The sequence below is a fragment of the Babylonia areolata genome, chromosome 20, assembly GCF_041734735.1.
Source record: "Babylonia areolata isolate BAREFJ2019XMU chromosome 20, ASM4173473v1, whole genome shotgun sequence".
Taxonomy (NCBI): domain Eukaryota; kingdom Metazoa; phylum Mollusca; class Gastropoda; order Neogastropoda; family Buccinidae; genus Babylonia; species Babylonia areolata.
Window position 1 is genome coordinate 597,174 of NC_134895.1, and position 22,500 is coordinate 619,673.

Sequence of the window (22,500 nt, forward strand, 5' to 3'; positions counted from 1 at the left end):
AAATGATGTATCTATTGTCAGTCATTGTAATCAGTGTATTGGCAGTATCTCCATTTCCTTCATCACCACGATAAATGATGTATCTATTGTCAGCATCTGCCTGTTTCAGTCACAGCGATTCATTTACTGTCAGCACCTGTAGTTTTTCAGTCACACTAATCTATTTTCTGTCATCATCATAATTCATATTTCTTTGCAGTGTCCGTACCTACATTAGCTACACAATAGTTCTACGAATGGTGAGGTAAAAATGTATTACCATCGACCTTGTAATTTTGAATCGAAGTCAATGTCAAAATAATCGATTTTTTTTTTCAACACATTTTTTTTTATGGTTTCACAGCCACCATCACAAACCGAGGCAAAATCACTTCACGACTGTTCGGGAAATCATTCATTAATGGCCCGTGCTAGCAGGCCATAGCATTTTTACTGACTGTGATCTTGACCCTGATCTTGAAACAAGGAACACCGGACGAAATGAAACGACAACATGCATAAACGACATCACGACACACTAAGAAAAGCGTGCGCTTATTGATAATATACACACGCATGAGAGAGGGGCAGACAGACAGACTGACAGACTGACAGACAGACAAAGAACAAACAAACACGCAACGTGTCGGTCCCACAGTTTCCATGGTAATCACACAGACTGTGTTAAAACCCCAACGGACGTTTAAAATCCAATTACGCTCACTCACCATGACTGACAAACGGAGGAGGTTTCACAGTGAACGGGGCGAAGGAGGAACGACTCTCTCGTCGCGTTTGCTGTCGTTTTGTGTCCTCCGACAATGCCCGTCGCAGGCGACGCAAGCTGCGATGTCCGCTGGGCACCAGTTCATCGGCAGAGCACGGGAGCAAGTGAGTGGGGTTGGGTGGTGTCGTACCACTGTGCCCCGACTCTGTCTGGAACACGGAATTCCGTCCAAAGTAACAAACATGGCGGTAAGATCACAGCAACGGAAGAGGAAGGAGAGGGGTTGAGAACTAAAGAAGGACATCATCAATAACAACAACAACAACAACAACAAACAACAACAACAACAAACAAACAAACAAACAAGAACAACAAACAAACAACAACAACAACAACAAACAACAACAACAACAACAAACAACAACAAGAACAACGGGGAAAAGAAAAGAAGAATCCAAACCGGAATCAGAATCAGAAGAAAAAGAGGACCAATAAATGAAGATTATTTCGCAGAAGAAAAAAAACAACTAAGAAAAACATCACAGGTGCAAAGATTTGTTGCATATTTGTTCTAACCAGCTGTGACCGAATAAAAGACAATTGTAACGGAATAACACACACACACACACACACACACACACACACACACACACACACACACACACATTTTGTTTAGAAATGAATATGAATAAAATGTTGACTTATCAAGATTGAATACCTTCGACCCCAGATAAATAGATTCCAAATCTATATTGTCGAAACAAAACAAAAAACAAAAACAGAAACAAAACAAAAGAAAAAAAAACATACATGAAAGCTATGGTAAACAAACAAAGAAACAAAAAAGCTATGGTAAACAAACGTGTGCGAGTAAGCCGTGTCCCAAAAGAAATCAAAATATAAAAATCTGCATATTTATATTTCTCTCTCTCGCATGTATGTATGTATGTATGTATGTATGTATGTATATATGTATGTATGTATGTATGTATGTGTCTATACACATTTGTAGGTGCGTCCTGTCAATGCCTTTGTAATGTCATTCGTATGGTCTTCTTAGTATGTAATTACCTTTAGTTTTTGTACTCAGAAAAGTGTGTGTGTTGTTGTTGTTGTTGCTGTTGTTATTGTTGTTGTTGTTGAATGCTGAACGTAAAATCATGATTTTTTGCTTATTCTTTTTCCCTCATTAAAAAAAATTAATTCATCATTCATTCATTCACATTCTGTCTCTCTTTTTCTCTCTCTCTGTCTGTCTCTCTCTCTCTCTCTCTCTCTCTCTCTCGCTCTCTGTCTTGTGTCTTGTCGAGTGACATTTCAATGTTATTATTATTGGGCTTGAAGCTGTTTTTTTTCACGCTGCACAGAATGCAGATGGAACTGTCAGTCTTCCTACTGGACAATTATTTCACCGTCTTCAGGTGCCAGTCAGTTTGGATTGCGTGATATCTTAAAAAAGATTGGTTTTTCATGGGATATCCCAAACATCGATGCTCTCGGCAAACATCGTCTATTTTCTGGCTTTGCGGCTGGATGAATAACGTTAAGTTTTCCATAACTACTTAATGTTGTTTGAAATAAAATTCATCCTGTGGTTTTCGAAGTTGAGGATGTACGAAAATAAAATAAGATGCACCAAGACACAATTTCTCGATTTCTGATAAGAAGGAATCTGTTGTTTCTTTCCAAGAATCAATTTTTCTTGAAATGTGATGAGGCCTATATACAATTTTTTTTTTCTTTTCGATAAACATTGTTTCTTTTAATGAAATATAGAAATTATTCTCCAGTTCAAGACGAACGTTTTTCACCTACCCCAAATGGGACGTAATATATCTTCATTTTTCATGACGTACAATTCTTGAAATAGGATAACCCAGAATTTGGCCGACATGATCCTTTTCTGAGAGTGCATCCTTTGCTATTTTGATTATACATAATCCTTTTTTATCCAAACATGCACGGTTTCTGAAATTCATATCCGACACAATCTGCCTTCACCGACAATCGTCAACGACCAGACGACCATCTTCTATAATGCAAAATATACAGATTGTCTTTTTCAGACGCACAGTTTCAAGATTTCTGACCACCCATGTTACATTTTCCTTTTCACAATGCTTATCTTTTGCAGTTCTGTATAGACGTTATCCAGGTATCTCTTTATGGTGTATATCATATTCTTAAATTCTGATTGGACAAGCTTTCTTTCCCAATGCCGATTAAACATAATCTGTCCTCATTTGAAGATTCACAAGTTTTTGATTTCTGGTGGGACAGTATCGAGACACATGTCTTGCTGCTGTTGCAACTGCTTCCCTCCTCCTTCCAGATTCCTGTCGTTACTACTGCTGTGGAAAGCCAGGTCATCTCTGGCCTTAGGCACTGTACAACCTCAAGGACAATGTCAGAGAGTGATGCTTCGGTTTTACTCCATTCCCCTTCCACTCCCCTTCCTTCCCCTTCCTTCCACTTCCATTCCCCTTCCATTCCATTCCACTCCCCTTCCTTCCCCTTCCATTCCCTTCCACCCCTCTTCCTTCCCCTTCCATTCCCCTTCCTTTCCCTTCCACTCCCTTCCTTCCCCTTCCATTCCCCTCCCACTACCTTCCTTTCCCTTCCACTCCCTTCCATTCCCCTTCCATTCCCCTTCCTTCCCCTCCATTCCCCTTCCCTCCCCTTCCCTTCCTTCCCCTTCCATTCCCCTTCCCTCCCCTTCTTTCCCCTTCCCCCTCCATTCCCCTTCCATTCCCTTCCATTCCCCTTCCTTCCCCTTCCATTCCCTTCCTTCCCCTTCTTTCCCCTCCATTCCCCTTCCTCCCCTTCCATTCCCTTCCCTTCCCCTTCCCTCCCCTTCCATTCCCCTCCATTCCCCTTCCCTTCCTTCCCCTTCCATTCCCTTCCTCCCCCTTCTTTCCCCTTCCTTCCCCTTCCATTCCCTTCCATTCCCTTCCTTTCCCTTCCTTTCCCTTTGTTTTCTTCCCCTTCCTTCCCCTTGACACACCCCTTTTTTCTGTACCCACCCTTGCCCCTCCCACCCCTCTCTCATCCAGCATCAAGTCAGTGAGCTGAACTGTCATTGTCCAGTCAGTGAGCTGAACTGTCATTGTCCAGTCAGTGAGCTGAACTGTCATTGTCCAGTCATTGAGATGAACTGTCATTGTCCAGTCAGTGAGCTGAACTGTCATTGTCCAGTCATTGAGTTGAACTGTCATTGTCCAGTCAGTGAGCTGAACTGTCATTGTCCAGTCAGTGAGCTGAACTGTCATTGTCCAGTCAGTGAGTTGAATTGTCATTGTCCAGTCAGTGAGCTGAACTGTCATTGTCCAGTCAGTGAGCTGAACTGTCATTGTCCAGTCAGTGAGCTGAACTGTCATTGTCCAGTCAGTGAGCTGAACTCAACGCCTCCTACAAACTACCGTGGGCTGCCAACACACCTCTTCACTAAGCCTAAGACTCTCAACGTTGTTTTATCTTCATGTTAAGGTACCTTTGATTTTACACCAAATATTATTAGTGTTATTATTCTTATTCTACGACTGCCTTATTGCCGGTACAACAGCTTTGAACTACCCCTCTGTTGAGTTTTAACCTTGGGGTCATTTGTGGCCAGTAAAGGTCGACCTCCAGGAGGTGGAAATGAGCCACTTTGTACCGGTTGAATCTTGCTATTGACAGAGGACGGGGGTGGTTCTGGGCTAGCCTTCACTGTACACCCTGCCTCCTTCCTTCCTTTCCTTTACATTTTAACGGAAGCAAACGTGGTGGAGCTATGCATTGATAGCCTGCATCCACTCTGACATATTTACCCCCGAGGGTCTCTTCAAGCTTGCTTAGAATAACCTCCATATCTATTGTGATGGGAAGGGGGGTAAAATTCAACCGGGGGAGGGGGGTGTCAGTTGTAACTAGTTGTATTTGTATTTGTATTTCTTTTTATCACAACAGATTTCTCTGTGTGAAATTCGGGCTGCTCTCCCCAGGGAGAGCGCGTTGCTAAACTACAGCGCCACCCAAATTTTTTTTTTTTTCCTGCGTGCAATTTTATTTGTTTTTCCTATCCAAGTGGATTTTTCTATAGAATTTGGCCAGGAATAACCCTTTTGTTGCCGTGGGTTCTTTTACGTGCGCTAAGTGCATGCTGCACACGAGACCTCGGTTTATCGTCTCATCCGAATGACTAGCATCCAGACCACCACTCTAGGTCTAGTGGAGGGGGAGAAAATATCGGCGGCTGAGCCGTGATTCGAACCATTGCGCTCAGATTCTCTCGCTTCCTAGGCGGACGCGTTACCTCTAGGCCGTCATTCCAGGCTGTTTGGTCAACATATACCCCAGGGTTAATCTGGGACAGCTAGCCAGATTTGACCCTGGCATAAAAAAAAAAAATTTTTTTAAAAGACGAACAAAAAACAGAACAACGGGGGCACTACGAACAGATGCTCTATCGGAGCTGACGGCCACTGACCTGGGCAGCGGGGGGCAGCAGGTTCCTCACAGTCTCAGCGTCCAGCGGGTCGTCGGAGAAGGAGGTGATGCGGACCCTGAGGGTGCACCCCCGGCGCCGCACGATGACCGGCACGTCCTCCTCATACACCATGGACTCGTTCAGCTCCAGCAGCGGCTGGGCGGGGTCCTGGTAGTCCTCCTCTGGGGGACACACACAGACCCTCCCGTGGGCAGGCGGTTCGAGTCTCGTGTCGGTCTGCTGCTGGGACGCCTGTGTTGTGTTTAGGTGCTGCTGTTGTCCTTCCTCTTCTTTCTGCTGGGGTACCTGGGTGGTGTTGGGGTGGGGTTCTTTGTGGTCGGGGGTCTGTTTGTTGGGGTGGTGATCTCTCTGCTGTGAGGTCCGTTTGCTGGGCTGGGGCATTGTAGTAACCTCCGCAGGACCACGTGAACCCGACGGTTGTTTCTCACGTGCAGGGGGATCATGCTCCTTTTGAAGATGAATTTCCACGGCTGCACTGGGAGCACCTTTCTGGCCAGAACCACTCTGGCTGCTTGCTTGTCCAGGCAGATTCCTTTTCTTCTGAGACTGAGCGTCCACGGCGGGTAAAGCCGTCACTGCACTCCCGGGATCCGTCACACCGCTCCCACCAACAGGCTGCTGTTCCCCCTTGTGACGCTGCCGGTCCACCAGAGATAAGGGGGAACCTTTCTGTGCACGCTGCGTTGACTTACTGGCAGCGCTGGATCGAGGCTCGTCCTTCCTGGGCGAATCACGAGAAGCTGGCTTACTGACGTGGGTGGGTGGACTTGCGGACTTTCGTGCTTGTTTTTCAGGGGCAGAGGGCAGAGAGTGCTGGCCTGGTCTAGTCACAGCGCCAGGCGGGCTTCTGTCCTTTCTTGACAGCTTTTTGACAGACCCCGCTGTCCCTCCTGAAGCCAGTCTGCTTCCAGACGCTGGTTTGACGTCTGGTGACGGGTGGGCGGACAGAGAGGGGAGGGCTTGACCATCTCCATCACGCCCACCTGTGCTGACGGACGGAGGGACAGAAGCGCTCTTGCGTGGACTAGAGGACTTTTTCCTATCCATGGTGATCACATCAAACTCTCGTGCACATCAGGATAACTCTCCGTCGCAAAGGACGATGCTTCAAGCACCAACAAACAGTGACAACAATAACACTGAAAATTAACAGGATGGGGGAATATGGAGGCCCGAATCCAACGCTGGTGGTTTTACTTCACAAACCAGTCAGTCTTTGCATTATTCAGTCCACTGGTGTGGGATGGTATCACACGCTGTCACATCCACGTGGCCAAACGGCGAACAACTCCATCCAGAAAGTTTCAGGCCCAAAACAACAACAACGCCAACCCCATGAAGATTCACAGCCACCACACACAGCAAACGCACGAGCACTCCGTCACGACTCCCCCCCACTTCCCACTCCACCAGCAGTGTTATATCTTTGTTCCAGCACAGCAACTCTCCTTTTTCCCCCCGTCTCTTCTGTCATGGCACACGGCAATACCGCAAGCTGGGGGTGTTCACACAACAACTGCTCATAACTCCCCCTCCGGAAGCCAACAACAAAACGCCGTTAACTGGACTCCTGCGGAGAAAACAACGGTAACTAGACAAACAGTCAGACTGGTCCAAGAAGACCCTGCGGGCATTTTGCCACCAGGTCGTTAAACGTCACCCCCCCACGCCGCTTCCTCGTCACGAGTCTGGCAGATGCTGGCCATGAGTGTGAAAGGAACCAGCACAGAGGCCACGTTTGGGTCACGGTAGGGTGGAGGGGTGGGGTGGGGGGGAGACACAGCTGACGTCATCAGTAGTACCCCCAGGGCTGACAGAGGACGCTAATGGCACACGTTACGCTGTGAAGCCAGACTCCCATCTCTCTGCAACAGGTGACAACAGACAGGAGGTGACAACAGACAGGAGGAGGTGACAACAGACAGGTGGTGACAACAGACAGGAGGAGGTGACAACAGACAGGAGGTGACAACAGACAGGAGGAGGTGACAACAGACAGGAGGTGACAACAGACAGGAGGAGGTGACAACAGACAGGAGGAGGTGACAACAGACAGGAGGAGGAGGTGACAACAGACAGGAGGAGGTGACAACAGACAGGAGGTGACAACAGACAGGAGGAGGTGACAACAGACAGGAGGAGGTGACAACAGACAGGTGGTGACAACAGACAGGAGGAGGTGACAACAGACAGGAGGTGACAACAGACAGGAGGAGGTGACAACAGACAGGAGGAGGGGGTGACAACAGACAGGGGGTGACAACAGACAGGAGGGGGTGACAACAGACAGGAGGTGACAACAGACAGGAGGGGGTGACAACAGACAGGAGGTGACAACAGACAGGAGGAGGAGGTGACAACAGACAGGGGGGGGAGGTGACAACAGACAGGAGGAGGTGACAACAGACAGGAGGAGGTGGTGACAACAGACAGGGGGGGAGGTGACAACAGACAGGAGGTGACAACAGACAGGAGGTGACAACAGACAGGAGGTGACAACAGACAGGAGGTGACAACAGACAGGAGGAGGTGACAACAGACAGGAGGAGACAACAGACAGGAGGAGACAACAGACAGGAGGAGGAGGTGACAACAGACAGGAGGAGGAGGTGACAACAGACAGGAGGAGGAGGTGACAACAGACAGGAGGAGGTGACAACAGACAGGAGGTGACAACAGACAGGAGGAGGTGACAACAGACAGGAGGAGGTGACAACAGACAGGAGGTGACAACAGACAGGAGGAGGTGACAACAGACAGGAGGAGGTGACAACAGACAGGAGGTGGTGACAACAGACAGGAGGAGGAGGTGACAACAGACAGGTGGTGACAACAGACAGGAGGGGGTGACAACAGACAGGTGGTGACAACAGACAGGAGGAGGGGGTGACAACAGACAGGAGGGGGTGACAACAGACAGGAGGTGACAACAGACAGGAGGAGGTGACAACAGACAGGAGGTGACAACAGACAGGAGGGGGTGACAACAGACAGGAGGAGGGGGTGACAACAGACAGGTGGTGACAACAGACATGAGGAGGTGACAACAGACAGGAGGTGACAACAGACATGAGGAGGTGGTGACAACAGACAGGAGGAGGAGGTGACAACAGACAGGAGGTGACAACAGACAGGAGGAGGTGGTGACAACAGACAGGAGGAGGTGACAACAGACAGGAGGAGGTGACAACAGACAGGAGGAGGTGACAACAGACAGGAGGAGGAGGTGACAACAGACAGGAGGTGACAACAGACATGAGGTGACAACAGACAGGAGGGGGTGGTGACAACAGACATGAGGAGGTGGTGACAACAGACAGGAGGTGACAACAGACAGGAGGTGACAACAGACAGGAGGAGGTGACAACAGACAGGAGGTGACAACAGACAGGAGGAGGAGGTGACAACAGACAGGAGGAGGAGGTGACAACAGACAGGAGGAGGAGACAACAGACAGGAGGTGGTGACAACAGACAGGAGGTGGTGACAACAGACAGGAGGAGGTGACAACAGACAGGTGGTGACAACAGACAGGAAGAGGTGACAACAGACAGGAGGAGGTGACAACAGACAGGAGGAGGTGGTGACAACAGACAGGAGGAGGTGACAACAGACAGGAGGAGGTGACAACAGACAGGAGGAGGTGGTGACAACAGACAGGAGGAGGAGGTGACAACAGACAGGAGGAGGAGGTGACAACAGACAGGAGGAGGAGGTGACAACAGACAGGAGGAGGTGACAACAGACAGGGGGGGAGGTGACAACAGACAGGAGGAGGTGACAACAGACAGGAGGAGGAGGTGACAACAGACAGGAGGAGGTGACAACAGACAGGAGGAGGAGGTGACAACAGACAGGTGGTGACAAAAGACAGGAAGAGGTGACAACAGACAGGAGGAGGAGGTGACAACAGACAGGAGGAGGTGACAACAGACAGGAGGAGGTGACAACAGACAGGAGGAGGGGGTGACAACAGACAGGTGGTGACAACAGACAGGAGGTGGTGACAACAGACAGGAGGTGACAACAGACAGGTGGTGACAACAGACAGGAGGTGGTGACAACAGACAGGAGGAGGAGGTGACAACAGACAGGAGGAGGAGGTGACAACAGACAGGAGGTGACAACAGACAGGAGGAGGTGACAACAGACAGGAGGAGGAGGTGACAACAGACAGGAGGTGACAACAGACAGGAGGAGGTGACAACAGACAGGAGGTGACAACAGACAGGAGGAGGTGACAACAGACAGGAGGAGGTGACAACAGACAGGAGGAGGAGGTGACAACAGACAGGAGGAGGTGACAACAGACAGGAGGAGGTGACAACAGACAGGGGGTGACAACAGACAGGAGGAGGTGACAACAGACAACAGACAGGAGGAGGTGACAACAGACAGGAGGTGACAACAGACAGGAGGAGGTGACAACAGACAGGAGGTGACAACAGACAGGAGGTGACAACAGACAGGAGGAGGAGGTGACAACAGACAGGAGGAGGTGACAACAGACAGGAGGTGACAACAGACAGGAGGAGGTGTAACAGACAGGAGGAGGTGACAACAGACAGGAGGTGACAACAGACAGGAGGAGGTGACAACAGACAGGAGGAGGAGGTGACAACAGACAGGAGGTGACAACAGACAGGAGGAGGTGACAACAGACAGGAGGAGGTGGTGACAACAGACAGGAGGTGACAACAGACAGGAGGAGGTGACAACAGACAGGAGGTGACAACAGACAACAGACAGGAGGAGGTGACAACAGACAGGAGGAGGTGACAACAGACAGGAGGTGACAACAGACAACAGACAGGAGGAGGTGACAACAGACAGGAGGAGGTGACAACAGACAGCGTTCACACACAGGCAGTGAAAAAGTGAAAACAGGGCAGGTTGTTCTTTAACACACACTCTGATCATAGTCTTTTGCAATACCGATCCCTCTTTGTTTTGAATATCAACCCACAGCATGTTGATGATACTCCCCTCGTCTCTCTGCCACGACTACCACTACTAGTAATAATAATAAAATGATTTTTATTATCACAACAACAACAACAAGGATGATAATAATAAGAACAATTACACTGATAATAGTTGAGCTCTACTGAGTGGTCCATCAATACAATGCTCAAGGCACATCCAGATTATATTGCAGAGAACACACAAACAAAACTCAAGCCATCCCCGACATGCTTCACCACAGTTTTCCACAGGATTTCGATTGAAGAAACGTCACAATCAAAAGTCACACTTCTCTGCCCGCGACCCCCTAGCCCCCACCCCCAACTCCCTCCTTCACCCTTACCACCCGGTCCCCATGTCTACTTCTGAATCAGCACCCACTGTCCTTCCACATAATTATTACACACATACACACACACACACACACACACACACACACACACACACACACGCGCGCGCGCGCGCACACACACACACTATATATAGAGAGAGAGAGATAGAGAGATGGACCAGAGGTAACGCATCCGCTTAGGAAACGAGAGAATCTGAACGCGCTGGTTCGAATCACGGCTCAGCCGCCGATATTTTCTCCCCCTCCACTAGACCTTGAGTGGTGGTCTGGACGCTAGTCATTCGGATGAGACGATAAACCGAGGTCCCGTGTGCAGCATGCAGTTAGCGCACGTAAAAGAACCCACGCCAACAAAAGGGTTCTTCCTGACAAAATTCTGTAGAAAAATCCACTTCGATAGGAAAAACAAATAAAACTGCACGTAGGAAAAATACCCCAAAAATGGGTAGCGCTGTAGTGTAGTGACGCGCACTCCCTGGAGAGAGCAGCCCGAATTTCACACAGAGAAATCTGTTGTGATAAAAAGAAATACAAATACATACATACATACATACATACATACATACATACATACATATATATATATACCCCCCCCACCCACACACACACACACACACACACACACGCTGAACCTGAACCGTGTTATTGATATTCAGCAGTGTCCCCCAATGTCTCTATTATAGATTTCTAACAGGAAAACAAACGTTCAACTTTAGCCAAAGATTGGAGAGCACTATTTCAACCAGAGAAGAAGGAAAAACTGGCGGCCATTTAAAGGTTGACTGGTTGTATTTTTTTTTACCACTTTGCCCTTCAAGAGCAGAGCGATACATTCAGATCGATTGGGAAAAAGTCTGGAATAGCTTCCGCTGTGTCTTTGAGAAAGGAGTGGAACAGAGTGCAAATGAGAATCTGAACTCTTTTACGGCAACAAATTGTATTATATTGCATTGTATTGTATTGTATCGTGAACTCTTTTTAAAGGCAACAAATTGTATTGTATTGTATTGCATGGTATTGTGAACTCTTTAAAGGCAACAAATTGTACTGTATTGTATTGTATTGTGAACTCTTTAAAGGCAACCCATTGTATTGTATTACATTGTATCGTGAACTCTTTAAAGGCAACAAATTGTATTGTATTGTATTACATTGTATCGTGAACTCTTTAAAGGCAACAAATTGTATTGTATTGTATTGCATTGTATCGTGAACTCTTTAAAGGCAACACATTGTATTGAATTACACTGTATTGTGAACTCTTTAAAGGCAACAAATTCTATTGTATTGTATCATGAACTCTTTAACTCACTCAGTACGGCCAGTCCTCTCTTCTCTACACAGACCCCTCGGATGTCCAGTGGGTGTCTCAATGACCCAACCTTTAGCTTCCGTCGTCAGAATTGTGGTATTCTTTGTCAACATTCACCTCTTCAGTATAAGAGCCTTCCGCTTGCAATATTTTGATGGTGGTAATTGGGGTGAAACGCTGTTAACGTCTTCTCTTTCGCCGTTCGTATGGAGAGAGTTAAAGGCATCAAATTGTATTGTATTGCATTGTATTATGAACTCTCTAAAGGCAAAAAATTGTGCTGTATTGTATCATGAACTCTTTAAAGGCAACTAATTGTATTGTATTGTATCGTGAACTGTTCAAAGGCAACTAATTGTATTGTATTGTATCGTGAACTGTTCAAAGGCAACAAATTGTATTGTATCGTGAACTCTTTAAAGGCAACAAATTGTATTGTATTACATTGTATTGCGAACTCTTTAAAGGCAACAAATTGTATTGTATTACATTGTATTGTGAACTCTTCAAAGGCAACAAATTGTATTGTATTGTATTGCATTGTATTGTGAACTCTTTAAAGGCAACACATTGTAATGAAGTACACTGTATTGTGAACTCTTTAAAGGGAACAAATTGTATTGTATTGTATTGTATTGCATTGTATTGTGAACTCTTTAAAGGCAACACATTGTAATGAAGTACACTGTATTGTGAACTCTTTAAAGGGAACAAATTGTATTGTATTGTATTGCATTGTATTGTGAACTCTTTAAAGGCAGCACATTGTAATGAAGTACACTGTATTGTGAACTCTTTAAAGGCAACAAATTGTATTGTATTGCATTGTATTGTGAACTCTTTAAAAACAAAATGTATTGCATTGTATTGAATCACATTGTATTGTATTGTATTGTATTACTTTTTTGTCACAACAGATTCCTGTGTATGAAATTCGGGATGGTCTCTCGGGGGAAGTTCGTCTCCACAGTACAGCTCCACCTTTTATTTTACTGTCTGTAGGTGTATTTACATTTTACTATCAAAGTGTTTTTGGTCGGTTTGTTGTTTTCACTGGAGGAGGAGGAATTTTGTTCAATGTCCCGTCACGCTTATCGGCGATTGAAGACATTTCGTTAAAGTATTTATGAATGCATTTGAGTATTATCGGTTAGAAGGGGTGGGAGATGTGAATGAATGGAGGGTTGGGGGAAGCTGGGCAAAAGAGAAGTCGTTTAACTGACAAGCGAAACAACTGATAGTGAATGCAAAAAGTCAAAAACATCAACGTTCTCAGTCACTTGTGAAGACTCACTTTCGCGTACATAAGGCTTCATCAAGCTACAGTCAAAAATTATATGCTTAATTGTCAGGTTACTAAAGCATATGCACTTGACATTAGAACAATACTTGGTCCGTAATGAATCTGATAATAGTCTGAGAGCTAAACTCAGAACTGGTCTGCGAATCGGACCAAAGTCTGAGAGAGTCAACTGACGAGGTTTTAGACTTGAATTCAAGCACCTATAAAAGTCTCTTTCTAGTATATTGCTTATTTCCTTGTATGACAATGGGCAATATACTTTTATACCATCTGTATGATTCTTTGCTCCCCGTTTTGCTGTCCTGTCTGCTTGGATTTTGCCAGGGATGACTGTCTTGTTGCCCTGCGTTCTTTGACGTGCTGTAAGTGCATGATACACACGGTGCCTCGATTGAATCGCCTCATCCGAAAGACTAACGTCCAGATCACTACTCAAGATCTAGTGAAGCGGGAGAAAGTTCTGTCCGGAGTGTGGGATCCGATCCCTAAGTACGCTCAGATTCTTTCGCTGCCTTGGCGGATGCGTTACCGCTATACCCCCACAATGGTTCCACCTGCACTCTGCAAACCTCATGTGACTGCAGTTCCCTTCTCCTTGGTCTCGTCAGATATCTCGACAATGGCAGTGAACCCTCTCCACCACCACCACCCCACCACCCACACACACTCTCACACCCCTACACCCCCTACCCCCATAGTCAGTGATCTGGCGACATCACTGAACAAATTAGTGGTATTCTAATTCGCACTGCCAGAAAAACCAGTCAAACGACTTGCCAAAGCTGCCACGAAATTTTGTTGTTGTTAATTAAGAATGTTGTGAAATTACTTCTTCTTGTTTTTTGGGTTTTTTTCTTTATCTATCTATTTGTTTATCCATTCATTCGTTTTATGTATTCATTCATTTGCCTTTTTTTTCTTTCTCCTTTTTGTTTTATGGAGAGAAAAAAAACATACAAAAAACACCTTTGCTTATTGTCAGTTTCCATTGTTGCGTACTGCGTTTGTTTAGTGTATTATGTGGTGTTAGCTTACTGCATTGTAATTGTGTGTTGTGTGCAGAACAGAATTGAAGTTTCAGTAAAACTGTTGATGCAAGGAACCCCCCAAAAAATGTGGGGGGCGGGTGGGGGGTGTGTGTGCAAACAACGGAAAGTGTTAAGAACAGGGAGGATTTACGACGATGAAATACAATTAATATTGTTGAAAATAAATGCAATAGTAACTAATGATGACGACAACATAATTAATAATGGACCTTTTGCTTTTCATTCCTGTGAGGATGTGGGGTTTGCCTTCAAAAGGACGCCATTGAGATCAAATGAATGTTCAGTAGAAAGGTGGTCAGCTCTGTGGAGCTGTGCAATTTCCGGTTCCTGTTTCCGCATTGCTAAAGCTATTGCTGTTGCTATGGTGATAACAGTAGCAATATTCATTCTGGAAACAATCTCTTTACCCTGCCTCCATCTAGACATACATACATGTGTCTGTCTCTTTACTCTGCCTCCTTCTAGACATACATACATGTGTCTGTCTCTGTCCCTGCCTCTTCTAGACATACATACATGTGTCTGTCTCTGTCCCTGCCTCCTTCTAGACATACATACATGTGTCTGTCTCTGTCCCTGCCTCTTCTAGACATACATACATGTGTCTGTCTCTGTCCCTGCCTCCTTCTAGACATACATACATGCGTCTGTCTCTGTCCCTGCCTCCTTCTAGACATACATACATGTGTCTGTCTCTGTCCCTGCCTCTTCTAGACATACATACATGTGTCTGTCTCTGTCCCTGCCTCTTCTAGACATACATACATGTGTCTGTCTCTGTCCCTGCCTCTTCTAGACATACATACATGTGTCTGTCTCTGTCCCTGCCTCTTCTAGACATACATACATGTGTCTGTCTCTGTCCCTGCCTCTTCTAGACATACATACATGTGTCTGTCTCTGTCCCTGCCTCCTTCTAGACATACATACATGCGTCTGTCTCTGTCCCTGCCTCCTTCTAGACATACATACATGTGTCTGTCTCTGTCCCTGCCTCTTCTAGACATACATACATGTGTCTGTCTCTGTCCCTGCCTCTTCTAGACATACATACATGTGTCTGTCTCTGTCCCTGCCTCTTCTAGACATACATACATGTGTCTGTCTCTGTCCCTGCCTCCTTCTAGACATACATACATGTGTCTGTCTCTGTCCCTGCCTCTTCTAGACATACATACATGTGTCTGTCTCTGTCCCTGCCTCTTCTAGACATACATACATGTGTCTGTCTCTGTCCCTGCCTCCTTCTAGACATACATACATGTGTCTGTCTCTGTCCCTGCCTGCTTTTCTGTCTGTCTGTCTGTCTGTCTGTCGTTTTGGTTTTTGTTGTTGTTGTTTTGGTTGGATGTTTTTTGTTTGTTTACTGTTGTTGCTGTTCTTTGTTGTTGTTTTTTTTGTGTTTGTTGTTGTTTTTGTTGTTGTTGTTCTTTGTTGTTGTTTTTTTGTGTTTGTTTGTTGTTGTTTTTGTTGTTGTTTTGGGGAAGCAGGGGGGGTGCGGGAGGGGGGGGAGGGGGGGGGGTTGTATGTCTCTGTCTGCTTCTGTTTGTCTGTTTGTCTGGCTGGTTGACTTGCTCTCTCTCTCTCTCTCTCTCTCTCTTTCTATCTATCTATCTCTCTCTCTCTCTCTATCTCTCTCTCTCTCTTATTCTGCGAGAGCCGACTGGGGTAAAACACAACAACAACAAAAACCACTGTTCAGCAATACTTACCTCATGATCCCAAGCTAAACAGATTGTGTGCCGCTCTGTCCCTCCACTACGGAAACTGGAAAAAACAAAAACAAAAAAAGCGTTACTCAATTATGCTTATCTCATTACCCTAGCGGAAACGATTTTCTGTCGTTTCGTCCCCACCCCCACCCCCTCCCACCTTCACCCACGTGTGTGTGTGTGTGTGTGTGTGTGTGTGTGTGTGTGTGTGTGTGTCCCTCTCTCTCTCTCTCTTTCCCCCCCATCTTTGGCTGTGCATGACTCTGTCTCTGTCTCTCTTATCAGAACCATCGTTATCAGTCCATTCATCCATCATTTACATGAAATTCATTTGATGCTTGCTTGTGTCTTTACAATATGTTTTGATTGTGTCATGCGTTATGGAATAGGTTGTTGTCAAAGTCTTTTTTTTCAAGAGGGTTTTTACATCACGCCATCTGAAAAAAGGGGAATACATGAAAAAAAAAGTGAAATACTTATTTGTGTACAGATACGCACATAAAAGAATAGTGTGGTTATGAAACACACAGTAGCATTTCAGTTGTATACACAAACATTCAAACACGTTAACATTCTCAAAAATGCTACACCTTCCCCTACACATATCTCCTCATATAACACAAATGCATTGCCAACGAAAGGGTATACAAAAACATTTCACAAAATTAATAAAGAATGAAGCGGTAAACTAATTGATGCGTGTGCGTGCGTTCGTGTGTGTGTGTGTGTGTGTGTGTGTGTGTGTGTGTGTGTGTGTGTGTGTGTGTGCTACCCAGTTATCATACTTTGATGTTGCATCGTTCTTTGTAGTGTATACACAGACACTATTATATACTAAAGGCGGGGACTGGGTGGGAAAAAATCACACAGATATTTAGCTATCATACTGTAAAATGAAGAACTTTGTCTGTTTGCTATTTAGCTATCATACTGTAAAATGAAGAACTCTGTCTGTTTGCTATTTAGCTATCATACTGTAAAATGAAGAACTTTGTCTGTTTGCTATTTAGCTATCATACTGTAAGATGAAGAACTTTGTCTGTTTGCTATTTAGCTATCATACTGTAAAATGAAGAACTTTGTCTGTTTGCTATTTAGCTATCATACTGTAAAATGAAGAACTCTGTCTGTTTGCTATTTAGCTATCATACTGTAAAATGAAGAACTCTGTCTGTTTGCTATTTAGCTATCATACTGTAAAATGAAGAACTTTGTCTGTTTGCTATTTAGCTATCATGCTGTAAAATGAAGAACTCTGTCTGTTTGCTATTTAGCTATCATGCTGTAAAATGAAGAACTCTGTCTGTTTGCTATTTAGCTATCATACTGTAAAATGAAGAACTCTGTCTGTTTGCTATTTGGCTATCATACTGTAAAATGAAGAACTTTGTCTGTTTGCTATTTAGCTATCATACTGTAAAATGAAGAACTTTGTCTGTTTGCTATTTAGCTATCATACTGTAAAATGAAGAACTCTGTCTGTTTGCTATTTAGCTATCATACTGTAAAATGAAGAACTTTGTCTGTTTGCTATTTAGCTATCATACTGTAAAATGAAGAACTCTGTCTGTTTGCTATTTAGCTATCATACTGTAAAATGAAGAACTCTGTCTGTTTGCTATTTAGCTATCATACTGTAAAATGAAGAACTTTGTCTGTTTGCTATTTAGCTATCATACTGTAAAATGAAGTACTCTGTCTGTTTGCTATTTAGCTATCATACTGTAAAATGAAGAACTTTGTCTGTTTGCTATTTAGCTATCATACTGTAAAATGAAGAACTCTGTCTGTTTGCTATTTAGCTATCATACTGTAAAATGAAGAACTCTGTCTGTTTGCTATTTAGCTATCATACTGTAAAATGAAGAACTCTGTCTGTTTGCTATTTAGCTATCATACTGTAAAATGAAGAACTCTGTCTGTTTGCTTTGTGTCTCTAAATGTAAGGGCATGAACAATCGTGGTGACATCTGCAGATTTTTTTTAAATCGTCCCTTGTTCATACTATCGGGTTGTGGCCTTTTAATGAATAAATCATCTGCGTCTCTCTATTCGCACAAGGTGGTGTTTGGGGAAGTATTTTCCCCATACGTATGTATATATGATAGTCAGTCGTGTCCGACTCTGACCATCAGAACAGCAGAGGAAGTAACTGCTGTCCCGACAAGTGGAGAGTGTCTTGCCCAAGTTAAATCTCCACTCTCTCGGCCAAGAGGGTTTTAGGACAGTCGGCGTTGGGATGGTTCCCAAAGGCCAACTAGCCCCCCAAGGCTGCAGCACTAAGAGCCAGTACAAATTTAAAAACAGATTGTTACGTCACAAGTGACAGACTTTTTCCAAAAAGTAAAGGTTCGAGAAGAGAACAAAAAAAGAAGATTTTTGTCTGAGAACACTTTTCCAGCAACTCCAAGGATTTTTTTTTTCTGCCTTCTTTCTGTCTTTTTTTTTCAAACATGGTGAAATGTACAGCTGTTCAGAGGCAGCGTGGTTTAATGACTCAATATCTAGATCGTTTAGATACACAGATGCACACATGCAAACGGACAACACACACACACACACACACACACACACACACACACACACACACAATACAATGAGAAGGCAAACAAATGGAATAAACAGATCCATAGAAGCACTCTGTGATGAGGAAAAAAACCCAAATATCAAAACAGGGCTTTGACATTCAAAGCAATACCACCCAGACAACACAATCGCTTCTCGCAGACGCTAATAACCGTTCGCCAAGATTGTTCCCAGTTAATTTTCACTTGGTTACAGCTGCAACGCGTTTCAATACTGCACGTGCAATTTCACTTCTAGCTGCGTTTCCATGGAAACGTTGTGACACACGCTAGCTAGGATGTGACGACACAGGATTTATGACAGCGACCTCACTGACTGGATATCTGAGTGCAGTTTTCGATCGACGTATAAATGCCGTTTCAGCTGAATATCACTGGGGCACAGAAGTCCGCGACCTTCACAACTCTTCCTGCTGACACTAAAGGGGGGCGGTCCTCTGCATCGTCCTGCCTTGCCTTCGTCATGGTTATGACATGAGGTATTCCTTGGCTACCACACAGTCACGCCACAACCTTTCGGGAACATAGTCTGTCGCACGGAGTTGTTGAGTTTAAAGGGCCTGCTGGATTACGATCTTAAAAGATCCTGTTATCCATGTCAGCATTCAGTGGGGAATGGAAACAAGGACACACCCAGCATGCACAGCCCTGTAAACGGAGTATGGCTGCCTACATGGCGGGATAAATTGAAAAAAAAGGTCATACACGTAAAATGTTACATGTCTGTATTAGTGTGTATGCGTGCGTGACTGACACCTGATTGAATGACACGGGAAACGAATGATGAGCGCCCAATGGCAGCTGTCAGTCGGCTCTACCCAGGTGGGCAGCCTGTTGCGCAAATGACTCTTGTACTTATAAAGCGCTTCGAGCTTGGTCTCCGACCGAAGACAGCCGCTTGTCACGCTCTATAAGAGAGCGGACACGTTACCCCCACCCAACTCACCACGTACACCCACCCAACACACCACTAACACCCAGACAACACACCACTAACACCCACCCAACTCACCACTAACACCCACCCAACACACCACTAACACCCACCCAACACACCACTAACACCCAGACAACACACCACTAACACTCACCCAACTCACCACGTACACCCAGACAACACACCACTAACACCCACCCAACTCACCACGTACACCCAGACAACACACCACTAACACCCACCCAACACACCACTAACACCCAGACAACACACCACTAACACCCACCCAACACACCACTAACACCCACCCAACACACCACTAACACCCACACAACACACCACTAACACCCACCCAACACACCACTAACACCCACCCAACACACCACTAACACCCAGACAACAACTAACACCCAGACAACCCACCACTAACACCCAGACAACAACTAACACCCAGACAACCCACCACTAACACCCAGACAACAACTAACACCCAGACAACCCACCACTAACACCCAGACAACCCACCACTAACACCCAGACAACACACCACTAACACCCAGACAACCCACCACTAACACCCAGACAACCCACCACTAACACCCAGACAAACCACCACTAACACCCAGACAAACCACCACTAACACCCAGACACACACCACTAACACCCAGACAAACCACCACTAACACCCAGACACACACCACTAACACCCAGACACACACCACTAACACCCAGACAAACCACCACTAACACCCAGACACACACCACTAACACCCAGACAAACCACCACTAACACCCAGACAACTAACACCCAGACAACCCACCACTAACACCCAGACAACACACCACTAACACCCAGACAAACCACCACTAACACCCAGACAACCCACCACTAACACCCAGACAACCCACCACTAACACCCAGACAACTAACACCCAGACAACCCACCACTAACACCCAGACAACACACCACTAACACCCAGACAAACCACCACTAACACCCAGACAACACACCACTAACACCCAGACAACCCACCACTAACACCCAGACAACTAACACCCAGACAACCCACCACTAACACCCAGACAACCCACCACTAACACCCAGACAACACACCACTAACACCCAGACAAACCACCACTAACACCCAGACAACTAACACCCAGACAACCCACCACTAACACCCAGACAACCCACCACTAACACCCAGACAACACACCACTAACACCCAGACAAACCACCACTAACACCCAGACAACCCACCACTAACACCCAGACAACTAACACCCAGACAACCCACCACTAACACCCAGACAACCCACCACTAACACCCAGACAACACACCACTAACACCCAGACAACCCACCACTAACACCCAGACAAACCACCACTAACACCCAGACAACCCACCACTAACACCCAGACAACACACCACCAACACCCAGACAACACACCACTAACACCCACCCAACACAACACTAACACCCAGACAACACACCACTAACACCCAGACACACACCACTAACACCCAGACACACACCACTAACACCCAGACAACAACTAACACCCAGACAACAACTAACACCCACCCAACACACCACTAACACCCAGACAACACACCACTAACACCCAGACAACACACCACTAACACCCACCCAACACACCACTAACACCCAGACAACACACCACTAACACCCAGACAACCCACCACTAACACCCAGACAACCCACCACTAACACCCAGACAACAACTAACACCCAGACAACCCACCACTAACACCCAGACAACCCACCACTAACACCCAGACAACACACCACTAACACCCAGACAACAACTAACACCCAGACAACCCACCACTAACACCCAGACAACAACTAACACCCAGACACACACCACTAACACCCAGACAAACCACCACTAACACCCAGACAACTAACACCCAGACAACCCACCACTAACACCCAGACAACACACCACTAACACCCAGACAAACCACCACTAACACCCAGACAACACACCACTAACACCCAGACAACCCACCACTAACACCCAGACAACCCACCACTAACACCCAGACAACACACCACTAACACCCAGACAACACACCACTAACACCCAGACAACACACCACTAACACCCAGACAACACACCACTAACACCCAGACAACCCACCACTAACACCCAGACAACCCACCACTAACACCCAGACAACTAACACCCAGACAACACACCACTAACACCCAGACAAACCACCACTAACACCCAGACAACACACCACTAACACCCAGACAACCCACCACTAACACCCAGACAACACACCACTAACACCCAGACAACCCACCACTAACACCCAGACAACCCACCACTAACACCCAGACAACACACCACTAACACCCAGACAACCCACCACTAACACCCAGACAACACACCACTAACACCCAGACAACAACTAACACCCAGACAACCCACCACTAACACCCAGACAACAACTAACACCCAGACAACCCACCACTAACACCCAGACAAACCACCACTAACACCCAGACAACCCACCACTAACACCCAGACAACACACCACTAACACCCAGACAACCCACCACTAACACCCAGACAACACACCACTAACACCCAGACAACACACCACTAACACCCAGACAACCACTAACACCCAGACAACCCACCACTAACACCCAGACAACACACCACTAACACCCAGACAACCCACCACTAACACCCAGACAACACACCACCAACACCCAGACAACACACAGACTAAAATAATCAAAGGTTCGCATACATTTATTCAATCACACACAAAATTTGACTAACAAAGAATAATCATCCCGGCCACAGTAACTGAAACACTCAAACAATGAGCGAGTGGATACATCAACTCAAAACCACCACAATATATATATATATATATATATATATATATATATATATATATATATATATATATCAATGACTTGTACAGAGAACGCTCACCAGTCGTTCGCAAAATGCATTTCAAACGAACAGGCAACACAAAATGAATGTGAAATAAATAGATGTGATACAACTGCCCCAAAACCGTACACGACGCGTCAC

The 22,500-nt window shown here is 45.7% G+C and overlaps 1 protein-coding gene across 1 annotated transcript in view; it reads right to left on the reverse strand.

Moving 5' to 3' along the window:
• Positions 1-22,500, reverse strand: part of LOC143295072 (microtubule-associated serine/threonine-protein kinase 3-like) — a 337,212-nt gene that overhangs the window by 294,722 nt on the left and 19,990 nt on the right. The window contains exons 3-5 of the mRNA XM_076606630.1: positions 15,889-15,943; positions 5,175-7,060; positions 708-915 (exon numbers count right to left, since the gene is read on the reverse strand). Of these exons, the coding sequence (XP_076462745.1) occupies positions 708-915; positions 5,175-6,242 (1,276 nt within the window). The 5' untranslated portion in view covers positions 6,243-7,060; positions 15,889-15,943. The remainder of the gene's footprint in view (positions 1-707; positions 916-5,174; positions 7,061-15,888; positions 15,944-22,500) is intronic.